This window comes from Elgaria multicarinata, chromosome 4, assembly GCF_023053635.1.
Source record: "Elgaria multicarinata webbii isolate HBS135686 ecotype San Diego chromosome 4, rElgMul1.1.pri, whole genome shotgun sequence".
NCBI lineage: Eukaryota > Metazoa > Chordata > Lepidosauria > Squamata > Anguidae > Elgaria > Elgaria multicarinata.
In genome coordinates, this window is record NC_086174.1 from 43,205,143 (window position 1) to 43,223,089 (window position 17,947).

General features: G+C 39.0%; 1 protein-coding gene across 1 annotated transcript in view; it reads right to left on the bottom strand.

Annotated features, from left to right (window-relative positions):
- Window positions 1–17,947, bottom strand: part of BABAM2 (BRISC and BRCA1 A complex member 2) — a 167,140-nt gene that overhangs the window by 114,493 nt on the left and 34,700 nt on the right. Inside the window, exons 5-6 of the mRNA XM_063124170.1 lie at window positions 13,699–13,893; window positions 9,871–9,945 (exon numbers count right to left, since the gene is read on the bottom strand). Coding sequence (XP_062980240.1) covers window positions 9,871–9,945; window positions 13,699–13,893 — 270 coding nt within the window. The remainder of the gene's footprint in view (window positions 1–9,870; window positions 9,946–13,698; window positions 13,894–17,947) is intronic.

The window sequence follows — 17,947 nt, forward strand, 5'->3', positions numbered from 1 at the left end:
TAGTTCTTACCTTAAAAAGTGCAGAGATTGCAAACATATGGGAGAAGCAGTCTAAAGTTGGCTCCATCATTACAGTGAATGGAAAAGTCATAGTATGCATGGCGGTTACATGTCTCTACATGCATTTAGAATAATCTCTGCTCGAATGTCTGCCAACCTACCTGCCCTTCCATAATGGGGAGAACTTTGTGTGTGAATCAGCCTGTCCACAGGTACAGCCACAATGGCCCAGCAGCGCTTTCCACTATTGCAATGATACTTTTATCATCTCCTGTGATTACAGAAACCTTTGCAGGGTCGCTGCATCTGTATCCATGGATAGGCCACTTCCTGCATTTACTCTCCCCGCATGAATACCACTTCCAAGGTTATTAATATTAGATGGAGCTGATCTTGGCCATGCAAACTGGATCCAACTTACTGGTATGAACCAATGGCACTAATCATACTTTTATATTATGACTGTGAAAAGCCTTTTTTGCAGTTTTAACAGAAAATGGGAATGAAGGCGGCGGAGGGAGCACAGAGTTGTCCATCTGCACAACCCAAGGCTCCACATTGCTACCCTATGTCTTCTGCCTCCTTAGCTCATGGTTGGAAAATCTTTTTTCTGTTGAAGGCCACATTCCTTTAAGGGTAATCATTCAGACGCCAAAGCCAGTGCTGAGCTGGCTCACAGCCAAAAGTAGGTGGGGCCGTTCCTTTTCTCTTTAAAAACATAAGGGCCATGTTGAATCAGACTAAGGGTTCATCTAGTCCAGCATTCTGTTCACACTATTGAGGACCAGGGAGAGAGAATGCATAGTTAAACTATGGAATTCGCTATCACAGGATGTAGTAATGGCTTATGGGAAACCCACAAGTAGGACATGAGTACAATAGTACCCCCCTCCTGCTCATGTTCCCCAACAACTGGTGAACGTAGACATATTGCTGCTGATACTGGAGGTAGCAAATAGCCTTCATGACTAGATGACTACTTCATCGGTAGCCTTTTCCTCCATGAATTTGCCTAATTCCCTTTTTAAGCTATCCAAACTGGTTGGCATCACTACATCCTGTGGCAGCGAGTTCCATAGTTTAAGTATGTACTCTCCTTCCCCGGCTGTTCACCAGTCAGCTTGCTCTTGCCAAAGACCTAAACTGATTGCCTGCAGAGGACTGCATGTGACCCAAGGGTTGCAGGGTGCCCATCCCTACCTTAGCTACAACAACTTCAGCATGAGCCAGAAGGCTCCCACCTTCATTATTTCAACCTTCTTCTGTCTGACCTTCCTCTCATATTTCCATCTTCTCATGGTTTCCTCATCTTAGAATGGGGGCATATGGGCCTTCAGTGATGATGTGAGAATAAATTACACAGTACACATGAAGCATGTATATGCAATGGCAAAATGGAACACATGACAAGGCAAAGAATGCTTCAAATCTTATTAAATTAGATTTAAATTAGATATTTAACATGTCCAACACTTGATAATCTAATTAAATAATCAGTAAAGGGGTCCATTAACATTTAAATAAGCATTATTAGAATGGCTGGAATTAGATGGAATCAGTTTTCTGTTGAACAGTCACATTAGAAATGCTAAAATAGTGAAAATTCTGATTTGGAACAAGCTGCTGTAGTAATCACTGTTTGAGGTTAAGCAACCCACCAGCCCCAGGGTTCTTCCAAACAAGTAACTGATGGTTTATGTATCATCAGAGAGACATCAGTCAGCTAAGATGATTTTTCCCATCTGTCTAGCATTTTACACAACTTGAAAGCACTTTTCAGTAGAAGAGAGGAAATTTGCTGGCTCAAATACTACATGCATAAAGAAAACACAGAAAGAGGGCATGTTTGCATGACAGGGTAACAGAAAAAGTAAAAGAATTTTAGAAGTGGGGAGAGTAGTAGCAGTAATACAGCCAGAACAAGAGTCTCTTGTTTTTCAAGACTTTTATTTCTTCTTTGTAGCAGAATAGTTTTGAGTATTTCACAAAGCCAACACACTGGACTTTTCCTACCAAAACACTAGGAGAGGGAGCATCATCCATATTTTCATTGTGCATATTTCAGTAATTAATTCTTAAATTCTCACATCATGATTGTTTCCCATGTCTCCTGCAGTCAAAGTTTCTCAACCAATTCCTTGCTCCCAGTATCCAGGAAAAATGAAAGTGCCCTATTTTTACAATGTTGGAATGCAGAAAGTAATTTCCTATACATGCTCAAAGCATTCTGGGTCTCCTGAATTTTCAGAATAGCTGCATGTTTTTCAACAGTAGAGCTGCCCATACATTTCACTGGCAGATAATTCAGAACCCTGCATGATCCAGTCATACATGCACTTTGTAATCAAGTATGTGTGTTCTATTACTCTGGCTTTCTTTTACCTCAGTCAAGGAAAAGCAGTTTTATTTCTGTGACATAGAAAAGCAGAAGATAGAACCCATGAGAAACTAGACAGAGACATATCACAGAGGAGGAAGAGGATCCCATTATGGATTAAAATACTGTGACTGAGCTAGACAGTGAATTATAATCATTCAGCACTTAGGCTTCACTCAGGCCAGTTCCATCAGAACTGATAAGGCAAATAAGGAGGTGGCTCCATTTACTGCTCTCTGCTCTAAGTGCCAAGCCCATTCTGTTCATCTGGGAGCAGTACCAGGAGCCAGTGCCAGTTAAGCACAGAAGATGCTACCATGCCAAGAATGGCTCCTCCATTTCTCCCACTCTCAGAAGCATTTGAGAAGACCTTGTCTGCAGATAGCAACATATTCTGCAATCTGGGATTACCTGCAGAACAACCTTTGCCTTAGCCATTACAGACGAGGGATTAGGATGGCCCAAGATGAAGTATAGGGCAACCCATAATACCCTAATACGTAGTTCTCATTTGGTGTTTTCTCCATATGTCTCTTCCGCCTAAATGATAACAATGGGAAACACTGGCTCCATTAAATGTGCACACAGTTATTTTGCTCTAATTGAAACTTCATCTTGAAGGTCTATAGGTGAATTTTTGAAGATGTAAACTTCAGAGGGGCTTAGATTTTTCTTATTATTATTAATGTGCTTCTGTAAGCTGAAAGCATCTGCACTCTATCTTGATCCCTCAACTATCTCTTTCGAACTTCTAAACGACTTACACTAATACTGCATCTCAACACAAACAAGACTGACTGACTTGTGAAATCTCATGGGCATTTGGGAGAAAATAGCCCAGACACTGATTCTCTAGGAAGATGGCTACAGCGCTCCCCTTCTTCCCAACAGCTAAGGAGGCTTTACAGTATTTTATGTACAAAAGTAGTTTGATAAACAACTATAATGAATTCATATATTCTTACATCCTCATTAATCCTTGTATCATAAAAAATGATTAGTTGGTTTACATCCACTTCCCATTCATTTTTTTAATCAATATTTCAACATGAGGGAAGGATCTCAATTCAGAAATGATTGTTGAGAGCCAGTGCTGCTTCAGATGCCTGGCTCAATGCAAACTCTGAAATAGTGAGCTCTTGCACACTTCTTTGCTTCTCGTCCCCATAACGCCTATCCCACCCACCCCAAAACCCATTGAAAGGCTTCAGGCAGGGAAAAAGTAGCATCTGCACTAGAGCAGGTTGGACATGTTTATATATCGATCATACTGGATTTGCCCATTATAAAAAGGAAATATTTTGGTATTTTAAAATATAATCAAGTTGAGATTTTTTTAAAAATTATTTTTTTTAGAAAAAACAAATTTACTAAACCATTCTCTTTATTCATAAGCCTTATTTATCAGATGGGTGTGTTTGCAAGCACATAGCATTGCACTATTTGACTCAGATTTACCATCTTGTCTGAACCTGCAATTTGTGCCAGTTCAGTATAGTAGCAATATAAATGCTGAATTACGAGACTAGAATGCAATGGCCATAAAAAATAATTACAGGTTATTACTTAATGGAAGCACCCTTTTCTCTCTCTTATCTGGATCAAAGCATTTAATACAAATGGCTAGGCCACACATGAGGTCTAAAAGCAAACATGTTCTCTCAAAATGTTTTTCCTTACGCATCAGGAAATGATCTCTGCTTGCAAATAATCCAGTTCAAGAGAGACAAAGCATGTACTGTATCCTGTATCCATCATTTTCTCCATATCTATTAATGTAACCAGTCTGTTGGATATAGCTATCCGTCCCCAACATAAAGATCAACTTCAATAAAATATCAGTCCCAAAGTCAAATGAAATTGTTATAGTGGGTCTACATTAAACATTGTTATGATGGGTCTACATTAAACAGTAGCAAGCCTTATTTTGTGTAATTGTAATTATGCCCAGATTATATAAACAAACATATACAAATTATTTTGATTTTAGTGACATTCCCCAGTAACTTAGATTTACACTCTTAATATCACAAGTATCCAGCACCAAGAAGTCTAACATTCCCAATATAATGGCAGTTGCATTCTGTTTTTAGTACAGACTGTTTTTAAAAGTTAACTTTGTGTTCTATACAGGTAGCAGCTCTAGGATAACAGAAAGGAGTCTGCTCCTGGAACAGAAACATATAAGGAGCTAGCAATTGTTTTCTAAGATCTCAGGTGGAAGTCTTTCCCAGTACTGCTACCCAATATCCTTTAGACAGAGATGTCAGGGACTGAACTTGGTAACTTCCACATGCTAAGTGGATTCTCTTTTACAGAACTATGATCCCAGATGCCAAAGGACATTGGTTAAGCAGAATCTCTTCGTTTAGGGAAATAAAGCTGGTTGAAAGACCAGCGCTGTAGTAGAGCCCTTTAACATATTATGAAAGTACACCAACCCCTCAGGGACTAATTGAAAATGCTGGTTCTCTTGTCTCATACCAGATTTAGAACTTTTTCTCAGACCTTAAGGCATATTCCCTGTTGCCTCTGGCTACTTCAGCATTTAAATGAAGCAACCTTAAACGGTTCACCCAGCAGCTAAGAAACACTGTCAGCAGAATGCCAGGTGGGCCATTATAAGGGCAGAAGTAGAGAAGGTGAAAGCAACTGACGAATTTCAAGTGTCAATGCAAGGGGTCACGCCCACTCCTGAAACCTTGCAACTGCCAGGGAGGCGCAGGTAAGAACTGGTATCTGCTTCACATCTTTCATGTGGTGCTTGTGAGGGGTCTGACTAACACCAACATAGATAGTGCTTACAGGGGGACTGCAAAGACAAAACAAGTAAAAACCTAACTTGTCCCCCAAAGATGAGGATGAAATATCTGGCACTGTACTATAGGATTCACATGGGATATTAAATCTCTATGATGCTTTGCCCTTTATGGATATAAGAGCTCAACGTACATAATTTCAGAAGCAATATCATCTAGCCTACATCAAGGATTGTTGAATACCACAGTAAAGAGGACTCAACATTTTAAGAGCTGGTCCAAACCAGCTAACGTCAACATAGAGATTTCAACTTGCCATAAACCAAACCGAAGAGGAAATGGTAAGCATGCAGTTCTTTGGCAATAATGTCGCAAGATATTAAAGTGGTGACTCTTAAAATTCTCAATTTATATAAGCCTTAGTTATTTAATAGTTACAGTAAATTGAACAGTAAATCAAGTATTTAATTTCAGGCAGAAAAATATCTTAACATTTTATTGGACTTCTGGGTATTCATTTTAAACAGTCATAAAAGTGTAACTTATTTGATAAGGCTGCATATATTCCTTTGGGCTGAACATAGACAGCATGGTTCCAGTCAGTTCTCAGCAATTACTGTAGTTCTTACTTTATAAATAGAATTCAGAAAAAAATATAGAAGGGTAAAGGCATTTAATTTCTGAAGTTCATTATATTGTTGGACCTTTATAAATGCTAAAAGACCAATGCAGTAAAAATTTCTTCCACGAGTCTGTACCAAGTTCTTTTTCCATTGTGAAGCCATCCAAAATTAGTACCTACGAAAAGCAATGCAATGATGGCAACAGTAGCCTGTACTTGCAGAAAATTTCTTGAAGCTACATTCACTGTGTTCTTACAGACTTGGCACCATGACTTTGTAAGGCCATAACACAAGCTTTCATTTTGAAAACACTTACTCCCACACACATTATTAAATCGGTAACATACTTAGTGTGCAATTACATTTTCAACACATCCAATTCACAGGAATGTGAAGAATTGTTTTGACTACAATACTTACAGCATAATTCCTACATGCTGAAAGTAATTGGAAACATTTTAACCGTACAATCCTATACATGTCTCCTCAGAAGTAAGTGCTCCTGAGTTCAATGGGACTTACTCCAGGGTAATTTTGACCCTAAGGGTCAAAAGTCTACATCACCCAGTAAAATAGTTCAATTTATCTCCTAAATATCTTTTCTGTCTTTTGATAACCCAAATATTAGGTCCTAAAATATCTCTTTGTAAATATTTGCATTTGTGTTTCAATAATACATCTAATTCTATCACTTGTCTTAGATTCTAGTGATGGAACTCAGTGAAGGTTTTAGGAACTATTTAAATTAACCAAATTAGTGCCAAAAGAGCACTGATATGGATCCAACTAGTCTTCCAAGACTGGCCCAGTACATTATGAATCTTTCCAATTCTACCTTCCAGTTATTTCCCTCATTTCTTTGGACACTATGCTTGCATAGTGATAATACGTTTGCAGTCTATCAAAACTTCCATGAGATAATACAAATCTTCAAAAGCTCTCTCCTGGTCTGCTTTATCAAAGCAGCCTGACCAAAATGGATCATGATAAATAGTTGCTCCTATATTATGTTCAATATTTTGGTTTAGAATTGGACATAGTGTTTTATGTCCACTTTAATTTTCAGTCATCAGTTACATCCCTTTGCTTCAGAGTACCACAACAGAAGTCTTGTCAGGCTCTTGGCCAAACCAAGCCCAGGAGTGACCTCTTCAGAGAAAAATTTAGATTCCTCAACTAACCCCACTCTCACAAAAGATTTGGGGCAGCCTGAGTAATTCTGCTGCAGGGATGCTTTGCCTCAGGTCCCAAAGAACCTCTTCAACCCCATCCTGAGCCCCACTAGGGTTCCTGACTCTTCTCCCTCGTCCTATGGCTCTCCAGAAAATTGTCAGCAACAGATAAGGTGAGACACATGAGGAAGAAGAACAAGCTGAGGCAATTAAGAAAAAGACTTGGTTGCAACTGGTCAGTCATGGACAGCAAACTATATAAGCCCTCAGTGTTCTCCCAGGCCTTTGCTGGGTTGAGCTCTCCACTCCAGCTACTTTGCTCAGGACAAGCCTACTGAGAGATGAATAGGTATGTTTTTCATACATTCAACTTCACTTCTTTCCTTTACCTCAGTTCTCAACAGTCATTTATTATTATTGTACTTAAACAGCTAGAGATGTAAAATTTCCAGAAATGTTGAGGCCATAGGAAAAACGTATTTTTTCCCCCTAGAGGTTTTTTTGGAGGGGGTGGGGAGGCAACCTCAAGCTATTATTTGAGAATTGACATTTTATTCACTTTTGTAAATTATTTCCATTAATAAATATTTTTCTCATTTTGAAATGTTGCCTCTATTGGTGGTTTCAATTCTGTTCCTATGCCATAGGAAGCAAGCTACTGAGTTTCTTTCTTTTAGGTAGAGATGGTTTATTCTAGGGGCAGCAGTTAAAAGGTTTTACAGATGAGGTAGCATTTCTTAATGGCGAAGTCTAACTGGGAACTTTATTAAAAACCGTGGCAGCAAGTTCTATAGACCTAAGCCTCAAGGTTAACTTAAAAAAAAGAAACACAGGATGGATTAGCCACACACTGTTCTGTTGCATCTAGTGACAGTGGTGGGACAACTTACAGTGTTGCTGTTTTTTGTCACGTGTGGGTTTTAGATGAGAACTATGTTAATTGACTGCTATAGCATCTAACCATAACAAGCCCAGAAAGATAGAACTCTGTAGGAAAAAAACGGACTATCAAAAATGGAAGCGTTCTTCAATATTATGACATAATGACTCTACTCATATGTTGGGAAAGTCAGCATGGTTTGTCTATCAGTAAAAGAAAAATTACACCAATAACTTTTAATAAAGAATGGAACAAACAACTACGCTGGGCATCTTACGGAAAGGATTAAAAAAACATTTCCCCCAGTGGCTTAATTTTTCCCAACGTTTACATCTCTAGTCTTTCTATAAAAAACTTATGACATAGTTTTTAGAAACCATTTGGGGAGAGTAAAGGCTGGGTAACAAAATATAAACACCTTGTCTTAAATTCTAAAATAAAATATTTGATAATCCAAAGGTGTTCAATTTTTCAGGGGGGTGGGGGGTGGAAAGGTCCTTGTAAAAAAAAAATGAAAACAAAGCAACAAACCAACAATGTTTTTTCCAACGTTTCCAGTTGTTTTCTGGGCCTTCACGTCTCTATAAATTGCCACCCCATAACAGATGTTCTCTGGGCAGCTTACACTATTAAAATACAGTATTAAACAATAAAGCCAGTGAAAACCAAACACACAATTAAATACACAGAACTTTAGATGGAGAAACCCAGGCTATAAATCACAGTTAAAAGGCCTGAGTGAATCAAAAGGTCTTCATTTGCCACTGAAAAGACCATAAAGATGAAACCTGAAGATCTTCTCTTGGAAGGCTGTTGCATAACTGGGATGCTACCACTGAAAAGGCCTTTTTCCTAGCAGTCAAACCCCATCCCCACCCCTCATTTAGCAGGGCACTCAGAACAAGGCATCTGAAGGTCTTAAAATTCAGATAGGTACATATTCATTTAATGATTTTATTAAACCTATATGCCACCTAGTCGGCAGCTGCCCTTGGCATGGTTTGCAATCTTAAAACACCACCACACAAAAACAAATCAAAAGGGAGAAGGCTGTATTTTCTGTTCCTTCATTTAAAGCCCAACTCTCCTTTTAGCTCTGCCTATCTGCCAAAGAGTTTGATAATTATCTAAATTATGTATATATTTTTCCTTTTTTGTTTCCTTAAGAATACATTGAAAGAGGGAGCAGATACAATTTCCTTGGCTCTTATTCAGTAGCTTTAGCAACTCTAGGAAAATTCTTATGTGCACCTCCTCCTCCTCAGTTGGCTTGTTGACTCTGTGACAAAATTTCACAGGCTTAACCAGACTCTTCTGATTTTTAAGTCTATTCAGATATTAAATGTCATGTTGAAAACTACTGAAGTCCTGTTTGTAAATTTAGAAAGAATGTATTCACATGCTAGTAATTAAACTAATTTCATTTCTTGCAAGAGAAGGTGTGCCAAAATAGAGAGTAGTGACAAAAAAGCAATATGGAGTTGCATATAAAATGGACCGTTAAAGTGAGGCCGAAGTTAGACATTAATCATGTTAGATTCCTAGGCAAATTTTCAGTATTACTGGAATTCAAAGTAATTCGAATAGTAGTTTCCCCAAACACAAGTCAAGTATTTAAAATAATGTACTATCACTTTCTTAAGGAAATTTCTATGTCTTACTCCTGGGGAAATTAGCAAGTAATTGAACACTGAATGGCTCAATTCAGATTTCTCTATAGAATATGTTAGCTAACATTATGGTGGCTTAAGAACATAAGATTATAAGAGGAGCCATGCTGGATCAGACCAAGCATCCATCTAGTCCAGCACTCTGTTCACACAGTGGCCAACCAGCTGTCGACCAGGGACCAACAAACAGGACATGGCGCAACAGCACCCTCCCATCCATGTACCCCAGCAATTGGCATATATAGGCTTACTGCCTCGGATACTGGAGATAGCACATAGCCATTTGGACTAGTAGCCACTGATAGCCTTCTCATCCAGGAATTTACCCAACCCCCCTTTAAAGCCATCCAAACTGGTGGCCATCACTATATCGTGTTAGTTTATTTTACCTTGAAAAGGTAAGTAGGGATGTTGCTGAAGTCCACCGGCAGCTTCAGAAGGAAACGAGCTGAAAATTCACCAGTCTGTCAATAAAGAAAAAAATATGCTAAGTAACATCACTGTGTAGCAGAAACAGCAGTCAAGATCATACAACAAATATCTTGGAAATTCACTGTTTAACAGGGCGCATTCCTAACAATTTGAAGAGCTCACATCCAGTCATGACTGAAACTGAGTAAATATTTATAGCTTAACAAGTAGCACACAAAAACCTGTTAACATTACAGGGGAAGAGTCTATGCAGAAAAGATATTCAGAACACAGTGATGGCAAAAGTAACTAAACTAGACTGTGCGAGAACCTCCACATTATGTATTGCTCATGATCTGTTCTGCTTATATCAGTATTATTGAAGAGCCACTTCACAGTAAACTTTGTGGCCATATGCTCCCCATGGAATTACCCTTGTGTGTGAAAGCACATTGAAGAAAGCACCCTGTGAGGCAGAAGTAGGTAAATACACTTCTGCATCAGTTTCTGACATCATTGCAATACTAGAGCTGCTGCTGGAAAAAAAACTTATTTGTGAATTCCTGAATCCTAATTCACACAGTCATGGCACATGCATGCTACAATGCAACTCCATGCAGCAGTGAAAGTATCTGTTTGAACTCACTCTTATGAAAGAAATTCTGAATAGTGTTAGCATACGTGGAAAGTCATGAAGAGTCAGAAGCAACTGAACGAATAAACAACAACAACAACAAAACGTTGGAAAGAGCAGGGGAGCTGTTGCACAACTCATTAGTAATGTCATAGACATCACTGTCTGTACTCACACACCCCATTCCAGATAGCAGTACATCTCAAAACACAGGCCAGTTGGGAATCAAGAACCCATTTCCCCAGGAAAAACATATTGTTTGAGAGCTGTGAAAATGCAACATACCCAAGGCAGATGCACTTAGCTAAAGATCCTGCACGTAAATTGTGCTTTCACTTAGTTTTCACAGCTCATGTGCTGTTGGCTACAGGCTTAGATTTTATTTATTTATTTATTACATTTCTATACCGCCCAATAGCCGGAGCTCTCTGGGTGGTTCACAAAAATTAAAACCATTCAAAGTATAAAACAACAGTATAAAACCATAATATAAAATACAATATAAAGGCCTTTTTATACAATATAGATAGCCTTTTTAAAAGGATTAGACAAATTACTGAAGAACTGGTTTATCAATAGCTACGATCAATAAGAGCAAAAATAGGAATCTCCATCTTCAGAAGCAGAATATCATATATGGCCAGGGAGAAAAATGAGTGTGTGGTTAGCTCTAATCATATGCATCTTTCAGGCTACTAATGAAGACCAGCGTTGAACAAGATTACTTTTGTTTTCATGCAATTCTTATGTTGTATTCTGCTGGAAAGGCCTTGGAAGACTCTAGTCCAGTTTTCTCCAAACTGAGTCCATCCAGATGTTTTGGACTAAAACCATCATCACTGAATACTTCTCATGATGGCTGGGACTGATGGGAGTTGAAGACCAAACCATCTGGAGGAGCCCAGGCTGGGGAAGGCTGCTCTAGCCTAACACATTACAAGCCTTAGCCCACATCTAAGTGGATCAAAGGGTCCCTTAACCAGATGACTAGGAAAATTAAACAATACGAAAGCAAATTGAAGCGAGATTACTTAAGGACTCATATAAAAAACAAAAGTCTCAACAGAAGGTGCATTCCTTCCCCCACCCCACCCTCTGGCCCGAATCATCATATAACCACTAGTAAGCAAACCTATCAACTTAGCAAATAACAAACTTGTATAATGTTTGGATGGCTACTATCTACCACAAGTACAGCTAATCCCATCAGTAAAAATATATAATTTGCTTAACTTAAATAAAAACAGTCCCCCATGTCACCACTCCAGTCTTCTAGAAAAGACATAAACATCCTTTCTTTTATAAAGCTTTCTAGAAGAATCTTATAAACATTGGGTTGGATACAGGCTTACCCTTCCATGAATAGAAGGGCTCCTTTGTTCAAGGATTTTCACTACTTATACAGTTCAAGGTCTCTTAAACCACTGAAGAAGCTTTTCTGGGGAAACAGGAGGAAATCAGGGAAACTCTCCTCCTTCCCCTTACTCCAGTGGAAGAACCCCATGGGTCAAATACAGCCCACATGTAGTCTGGATCCAAAGCACTGATTACGGACATGTCTGAAACTAAACTGAACTGTCTTCCCAGTTAATGTCTGCTTACTAGAGATTTACATGAAAGAAGGAGCTTGGATTAAAAAAAACATGTTTGATATCAACAAATACAAGAAGGAGCAAAAATTGTGGCTATGATTCCGAATAGTAATATAATCCAACAATACTGCTCAATCTGTAGCTCAGCCAACTATCAGTTTTTAGATTCAGAGACATCCACTTTAAGAGGAATAGGCAGCACCTCAACCCCCACTTCCTAAAACTGCTTTCCACCGAATGCTTTTCCCATACTTACCTCTAAAACTGGCAACAGAAGGAATGAGTGGGAGGAATCACCACCGTCCAGGCTCTTGATTTGGCCCAGGCACCTCCACACTATAGTCAAGGGTTAAAATCTTTGAGATCAGAGAGCAAAGCTTAAATCCCTGCCCTACTGCAGAAGATTCTTATGCAGTTGGACAGAGATTTAAACTTTGCTCTCTGATTGCAAATGTTCTAATACAGTGGTTCCCAATTGGTGGTACATGGACCCCAGGGGGTCCGCATAACCCACCCAGGGTGTCAGTGGCACCATTCACATATTAGCTCTGCAAGATCCGCATTTTAATAAAAGAAAACACACTGTCTCCTGCGCTCCATTTGCTTCGACGGTGACATCATGCGCAAAAGCAGTGAACGGAGCGGCTGCTGTGCATCCTAGGTGAGCTCCCCCCACCCCGCCTTCAGCTAAATATGGCTTTGCCATGCCTCCAGGCTTGCCAACAGTAGCTAATCTCTCAGTAGCTCTCTCCCTAAGAAGTTAGGTGAAACAGCTTTGAAACATCTAGTTCCCCTTTTGTTCTACATATCTTTGTGAGCAAACATTTTCAACATTTTGTTATATGATGAACAAGCATAGAAATCGGCTCGATGTTGATCCAGATTTGAGATTAAAAGTAGGAAATATTGAACCGGATGTGGAAGGGATTGTTTGAGACAAAAAGAGGCATGATTTCTCTCATCACATTTAGGTTTAGTAGCTGCTAGACATATTATAATTCGTTCAATTGTAAACTAGACATTAGTAAAATTAAATTCGTCTTTATATTCCTAACTAAATCATTATCATTTTTGCGTGGTAATATCACAAATTTTAATGGTCTGTTTTTTAGTATACCTAAAATCCTTTGCTTATTGGTGCTACCCCTTATTTTCTCCAAAAAATTGCTTCGCACAGGTAACTACCATAGAGATAACAAAATTTTCAAAAGTAGGGATCCATGGCTTGGCATTTGAAAAACAAGGGCTCTGCAGTACTTAGCTAATTGGGAACCACTGTTCTAATACTTGACTATAGTGTTCCTTTTTTTCTTTCTTTTTTTAAATCTTTGGCCTACCTAACATGGTATGGCATACCATGACCCTCAACTCCACACAACAGTTCTGGGAAAAGTCATTGACCTAGAAATCAGGTTTAAGTAAGGTAATATAATATAAATGCTGAACAAAAGAAGGAGTGGAGAATAAAAAAGGTAAATTGAGGACATCTCATTTATTTTACTTTTTCAAAACCAATGTCTATGGTAACCATGGAAAAAGGAATCTCAAGAAGTGTTACCTTATTTTGCTAGCAAACTTACCCAGTTGTTTTTTTTGCCAGCATAAATTTCCATGTTATCTCCATATTGAGGTTCTTCAAGTAATGTTTGATATTCAAACATGAGGCGAGAGCTCTCACGTAATCTGCTGCATTGGAACTGGTGATACTGTTGCACAAGTTCTTTTACAACAAGCAAGAGGCATTCCGGGTTTGAAGGGTTCCATGAGGCCAAGTTCTGTGCAATAAAGAGACAAGGATCAAGTTAACTTACAAATAACAAGTGGAGTAATATAGTTGCTCTTTCACTGCCCTGACCTTGAGTCAAGATCAACCTATATGGCATTCCATTTGCCTCAAAGAGCCAGGGGATCAGTACCATGGCTAGCACCAACCTTAGCAGGTACTCTGATGCCACCCCAAATAATGGTCCCCTCAGCAGTGCCACCTTCCCACAATGCACCCCTCATGCCAGCAGCACTCTCCCTCTAAGTGGTGACAGATGGGCAGAAAAGAAAAAAAGCCTGTCTAGCCAGCAAACACTTGCTGCTTGCTGGCTAGTAAGGCACCCACCATTTTAATTACACTACAATACACCTGGGTCCTAATACAGAACCACTCTAGAGAAGAACTAAAGTGGGGGTGCAGCTGTGCACTAAACAAATAAATAATAAATAAATGTAAGAACCAAGCATTGAGAGGAACAACAGGCCAGCACTGTGAGTCAGTAACAGAATAGGCACTGGGCCCTCTTTGGGCTCAGGCCATCGGAAACTTTCCAGCGCTGGTGACTTGATGCTAGGGATGAGCAATACAAAAAGCAGGTTCATAGTCTGGGGCTACTCCTAGATCCTTCTTAACCGCCACAGCAAAAAGCACCTTATTCCATTTCCAGCTGGTACGCCAGCTACAGCCATTCCAGGCCAGGGATAGCCTAGCAATCTCAAGGTTGTATTATTACAATGCACTCCATGGCCCCACTCAGAAGACACTTTAAACCAAGGCTTTAACCATGGTGAATAAAGCAAAAAGCCTTATTCACCGTGGTTAAAGCTGTGGTTTAAGGTGTCTTCTGAACACAGCCTGGCTTTCTGGCTTAACCACCATGGTTAAAGCCATGGTTTAAGGTGTCTTCTGAACGGGCTCTATGTGTAGCTTCCTTTGAGGATGGCCCGGAAGCTGCAGCTAGTTCAAAAAGGCTGCTACATGGGAGAGCCTACATATTACACCAATTCTGAAGGGGTAGCACTGACTACTAATATGCTACCAAGCGAGGTTCATGGTGCTTCTGTTAACATAAAAAGCCCTCCACAGCTTAAGATCTGGATATTTGTTGGAACACGTTTGCCCTTATGTACCTGCCTGGATTTTAAGATCTAGTGGGGATGACCTCTTGATGGTGCCACACTTGCCCTGGATTTGAGATGTGGCAACCTGATAGAGTCCGATCTCAATGCAGGCACCCTGACGGTGGAATCCCTTTCCCTCTCAGATATAGGCACTGGCAAGTCTTTTAAGCTTTCAGCGCTAACTGAAGACCTATTTGTTCACCCAAGCTTTTGACTGAATCTGTGTCGCTGCACTTTATTTTTTATTTATTTGTGTATGTGCTTTCCCCCTGCTTTTGTTTTATTTGTTGATTATATGGTTTTTACTGTGTTCCATTAGTATTGTACCCAGTTTTGGAACTATTTTGTAATGAAAAGCCAGTAATACATTTTATAAATAAATAATTCTTATGTCTTACACACACGTAACACAACACAACACAACACACACACACATACAGAGAGAATATATTTCAGTTACACCTGAAGTAAAGGAGCTGTCTCACTAATAGTCCAAAGACTATAATCTTGTGATCCCTGTCTCACAGTGACTTAAGAACTGCCAAATGAACTCAGTGACTATCAGTTTTATAGAGACCAACTGAACACAAAGTGTAGTGACCAATCTCAGTTTATCTGATTTAGTTGTCTAAAGTACATAATGTGTTCTGTAAGAAATAAATCTTGCATCACAGGATCAGAAGTCAAGCAGCCAGCCAACAAGCTCTGCATAGCTTCCATTTCCTTTTCACAAGGTTTTAGGCAAACACCCTTTCCAGAAAGTTGAAGGATATAATGAGCCAGTATGGGCTGACATGACCTCAATGGGGAATGGGAATACACTCTCTCCCACATTTTTCCATTGTGTTACATCACCAGTATTGTGTTAAAGGAAATGATCAACATTTTGATAATTGTCCTATACTGGAGACAAGTCATCCTCCCACCTCCCAAGTACCAGTGAGCCAGAAAAGCACTGCCCCACGCCCCCCCACCCCACCCCACCCCTGCTGGCACACAAACTTTTTAAACAAAAAGAAAGAAAGAAAGAAAGAAAGAAAGAAAGAAAGAAAGAAAGAAAGAGCAGAAAGAGGAAGCCGTCATTTGTTCTGATGAGATGTTAAGGTTGCTCTTGTCAACAAGCTGAACAATGCTGCATCAGAAGAACAAAGTTTTTGAATAATTTCTCCAATCTAATGCATCCATTTTATAAATAAAAATCATCTCAGCAAACAGCAATGTCACTCCAAAGCCAACTAGATATATTTAAAATGTAAACTTGTAGCAGAAGAGTCACTTGGGAGGATAAAGAAAAATGAAAGCAGACTATCCAAGCGCACCTTTATTAAGTTTGTACTTCATTATCAGATTCATTTTTTTTCCAGTAGATTAAAGTCACATGATCAAAAAACATTTTCCCCAGGAGACTCTTATTTTAAGTCATACTTTTATATTTTAAAAAGTTTAGTTATTGCAAGTTTTTTTTAAAAAATAATCTGGTTTAAACTGAAGCCTGACCATAATTTTAAAGGCTATACTTATAATATTAAAATTAAAGCCTTCTTGGTGGTGGTCCCCCAATTGTAGAATGATCTCCCTGACAAAGCCCACCTGGTACCAACATTGCTGTCTCTTCACACCAGGTAAAAGACTTTTCTCTTTTCCCAGGCATTTAGCAGCATGTAATGAGTTTTAATAGATCCCAGACTTTACAGTTTGGCTAATTGCTCAAAGTTGTTTTTAGATGTATGTTGTTTCTGTGTATGCTGTCTATTGGGTGTTTTTATGGTTTTAAATTTTTGCGTATTGTTTTTAATGTTTTAATCTTTGTAAACTGCCCAGAGAGCTTTGGCTATCAGGCGGAAATGTATATAATGAAATAATAATAATAATAATAATAATAATAATAATAATAATAATAATATGACACAATTCTGCAGTACAAGAAACACATGGGCTGCATGACTAAAGGCTTTGGTTATGTTCTTATGTAGTATAAACGCTCTATACTGTTGCAAACCAATTGGTTTTAATTGTTAATGCAGCCAACTGTACCCAAGTTTGTTCAAGAAATCCATTTATCTAAATCAATTTAATTGGCCTGTATTTAAATAAAACTACCCTGTTCTTAAAACTGTCATTCAGAATTATCAGCTTAACAAGAGGAGATTTGTGGCCAGCTGTACAACAGAAAGTGAAGGAATAAATATTGCACTTTGCAAAGACACTTGTTTCAACGAGTTCCTGTAAATCTAGGGCTAGAAAACAAGTCACCATCTCCATTTCAAATAACCAAGATAATATACTTTTTTGAGCCTGACTCAAAAGAATCATGTATATCAGAAGAAAGCACTTCCGCATGTATATAAGGTGGGGGAGTTGGGTTACCATTTTGTCTTCTTACTGCATTCTATCAAGCCAGCCCAAAGCCTGCGCTGGAGGATCTCCCAAACTTCAGGATTGGCATCTTAGCTAAAGCTTCAGTGTACAGGCAGTGCTCCCTGCTCAGCTCCTTGGATCCTAGCCACTATGTTTTTGACTAGCTTGTTTCTGTGTCATGCTTAATTAGAATAATATTATTGGGGCAGCAGCAAAATGTCCCACTGGAAGTGTGTTTTATTCATGTTCTCAGTCTTTATTGCTTCTCAGTAAGCTTTTTTTTTTTTTGGCAACTGTGCAGACAAAACTCACCCTACTGCATCAGAGCTGTGAGCTGCACACACACACTTTTTTTTTTACTCCTTTCACAAAAAGACAGCCTTGCAATATTTTAGATTACTTACACTACTGTTCTGCAGCAGGAACAAACATTAAAGTACAAAGTTGTGCCAACGTCATTATTCCAGCTATATGAGTAAACATGGGTACTAGAGATAATGTAGATACCAGATCTTCAGCACAAAGAAATACAGTATAGTTGACTGTGTGCAGCACCACAAATATGGCAAGATACACTGGCAGAAG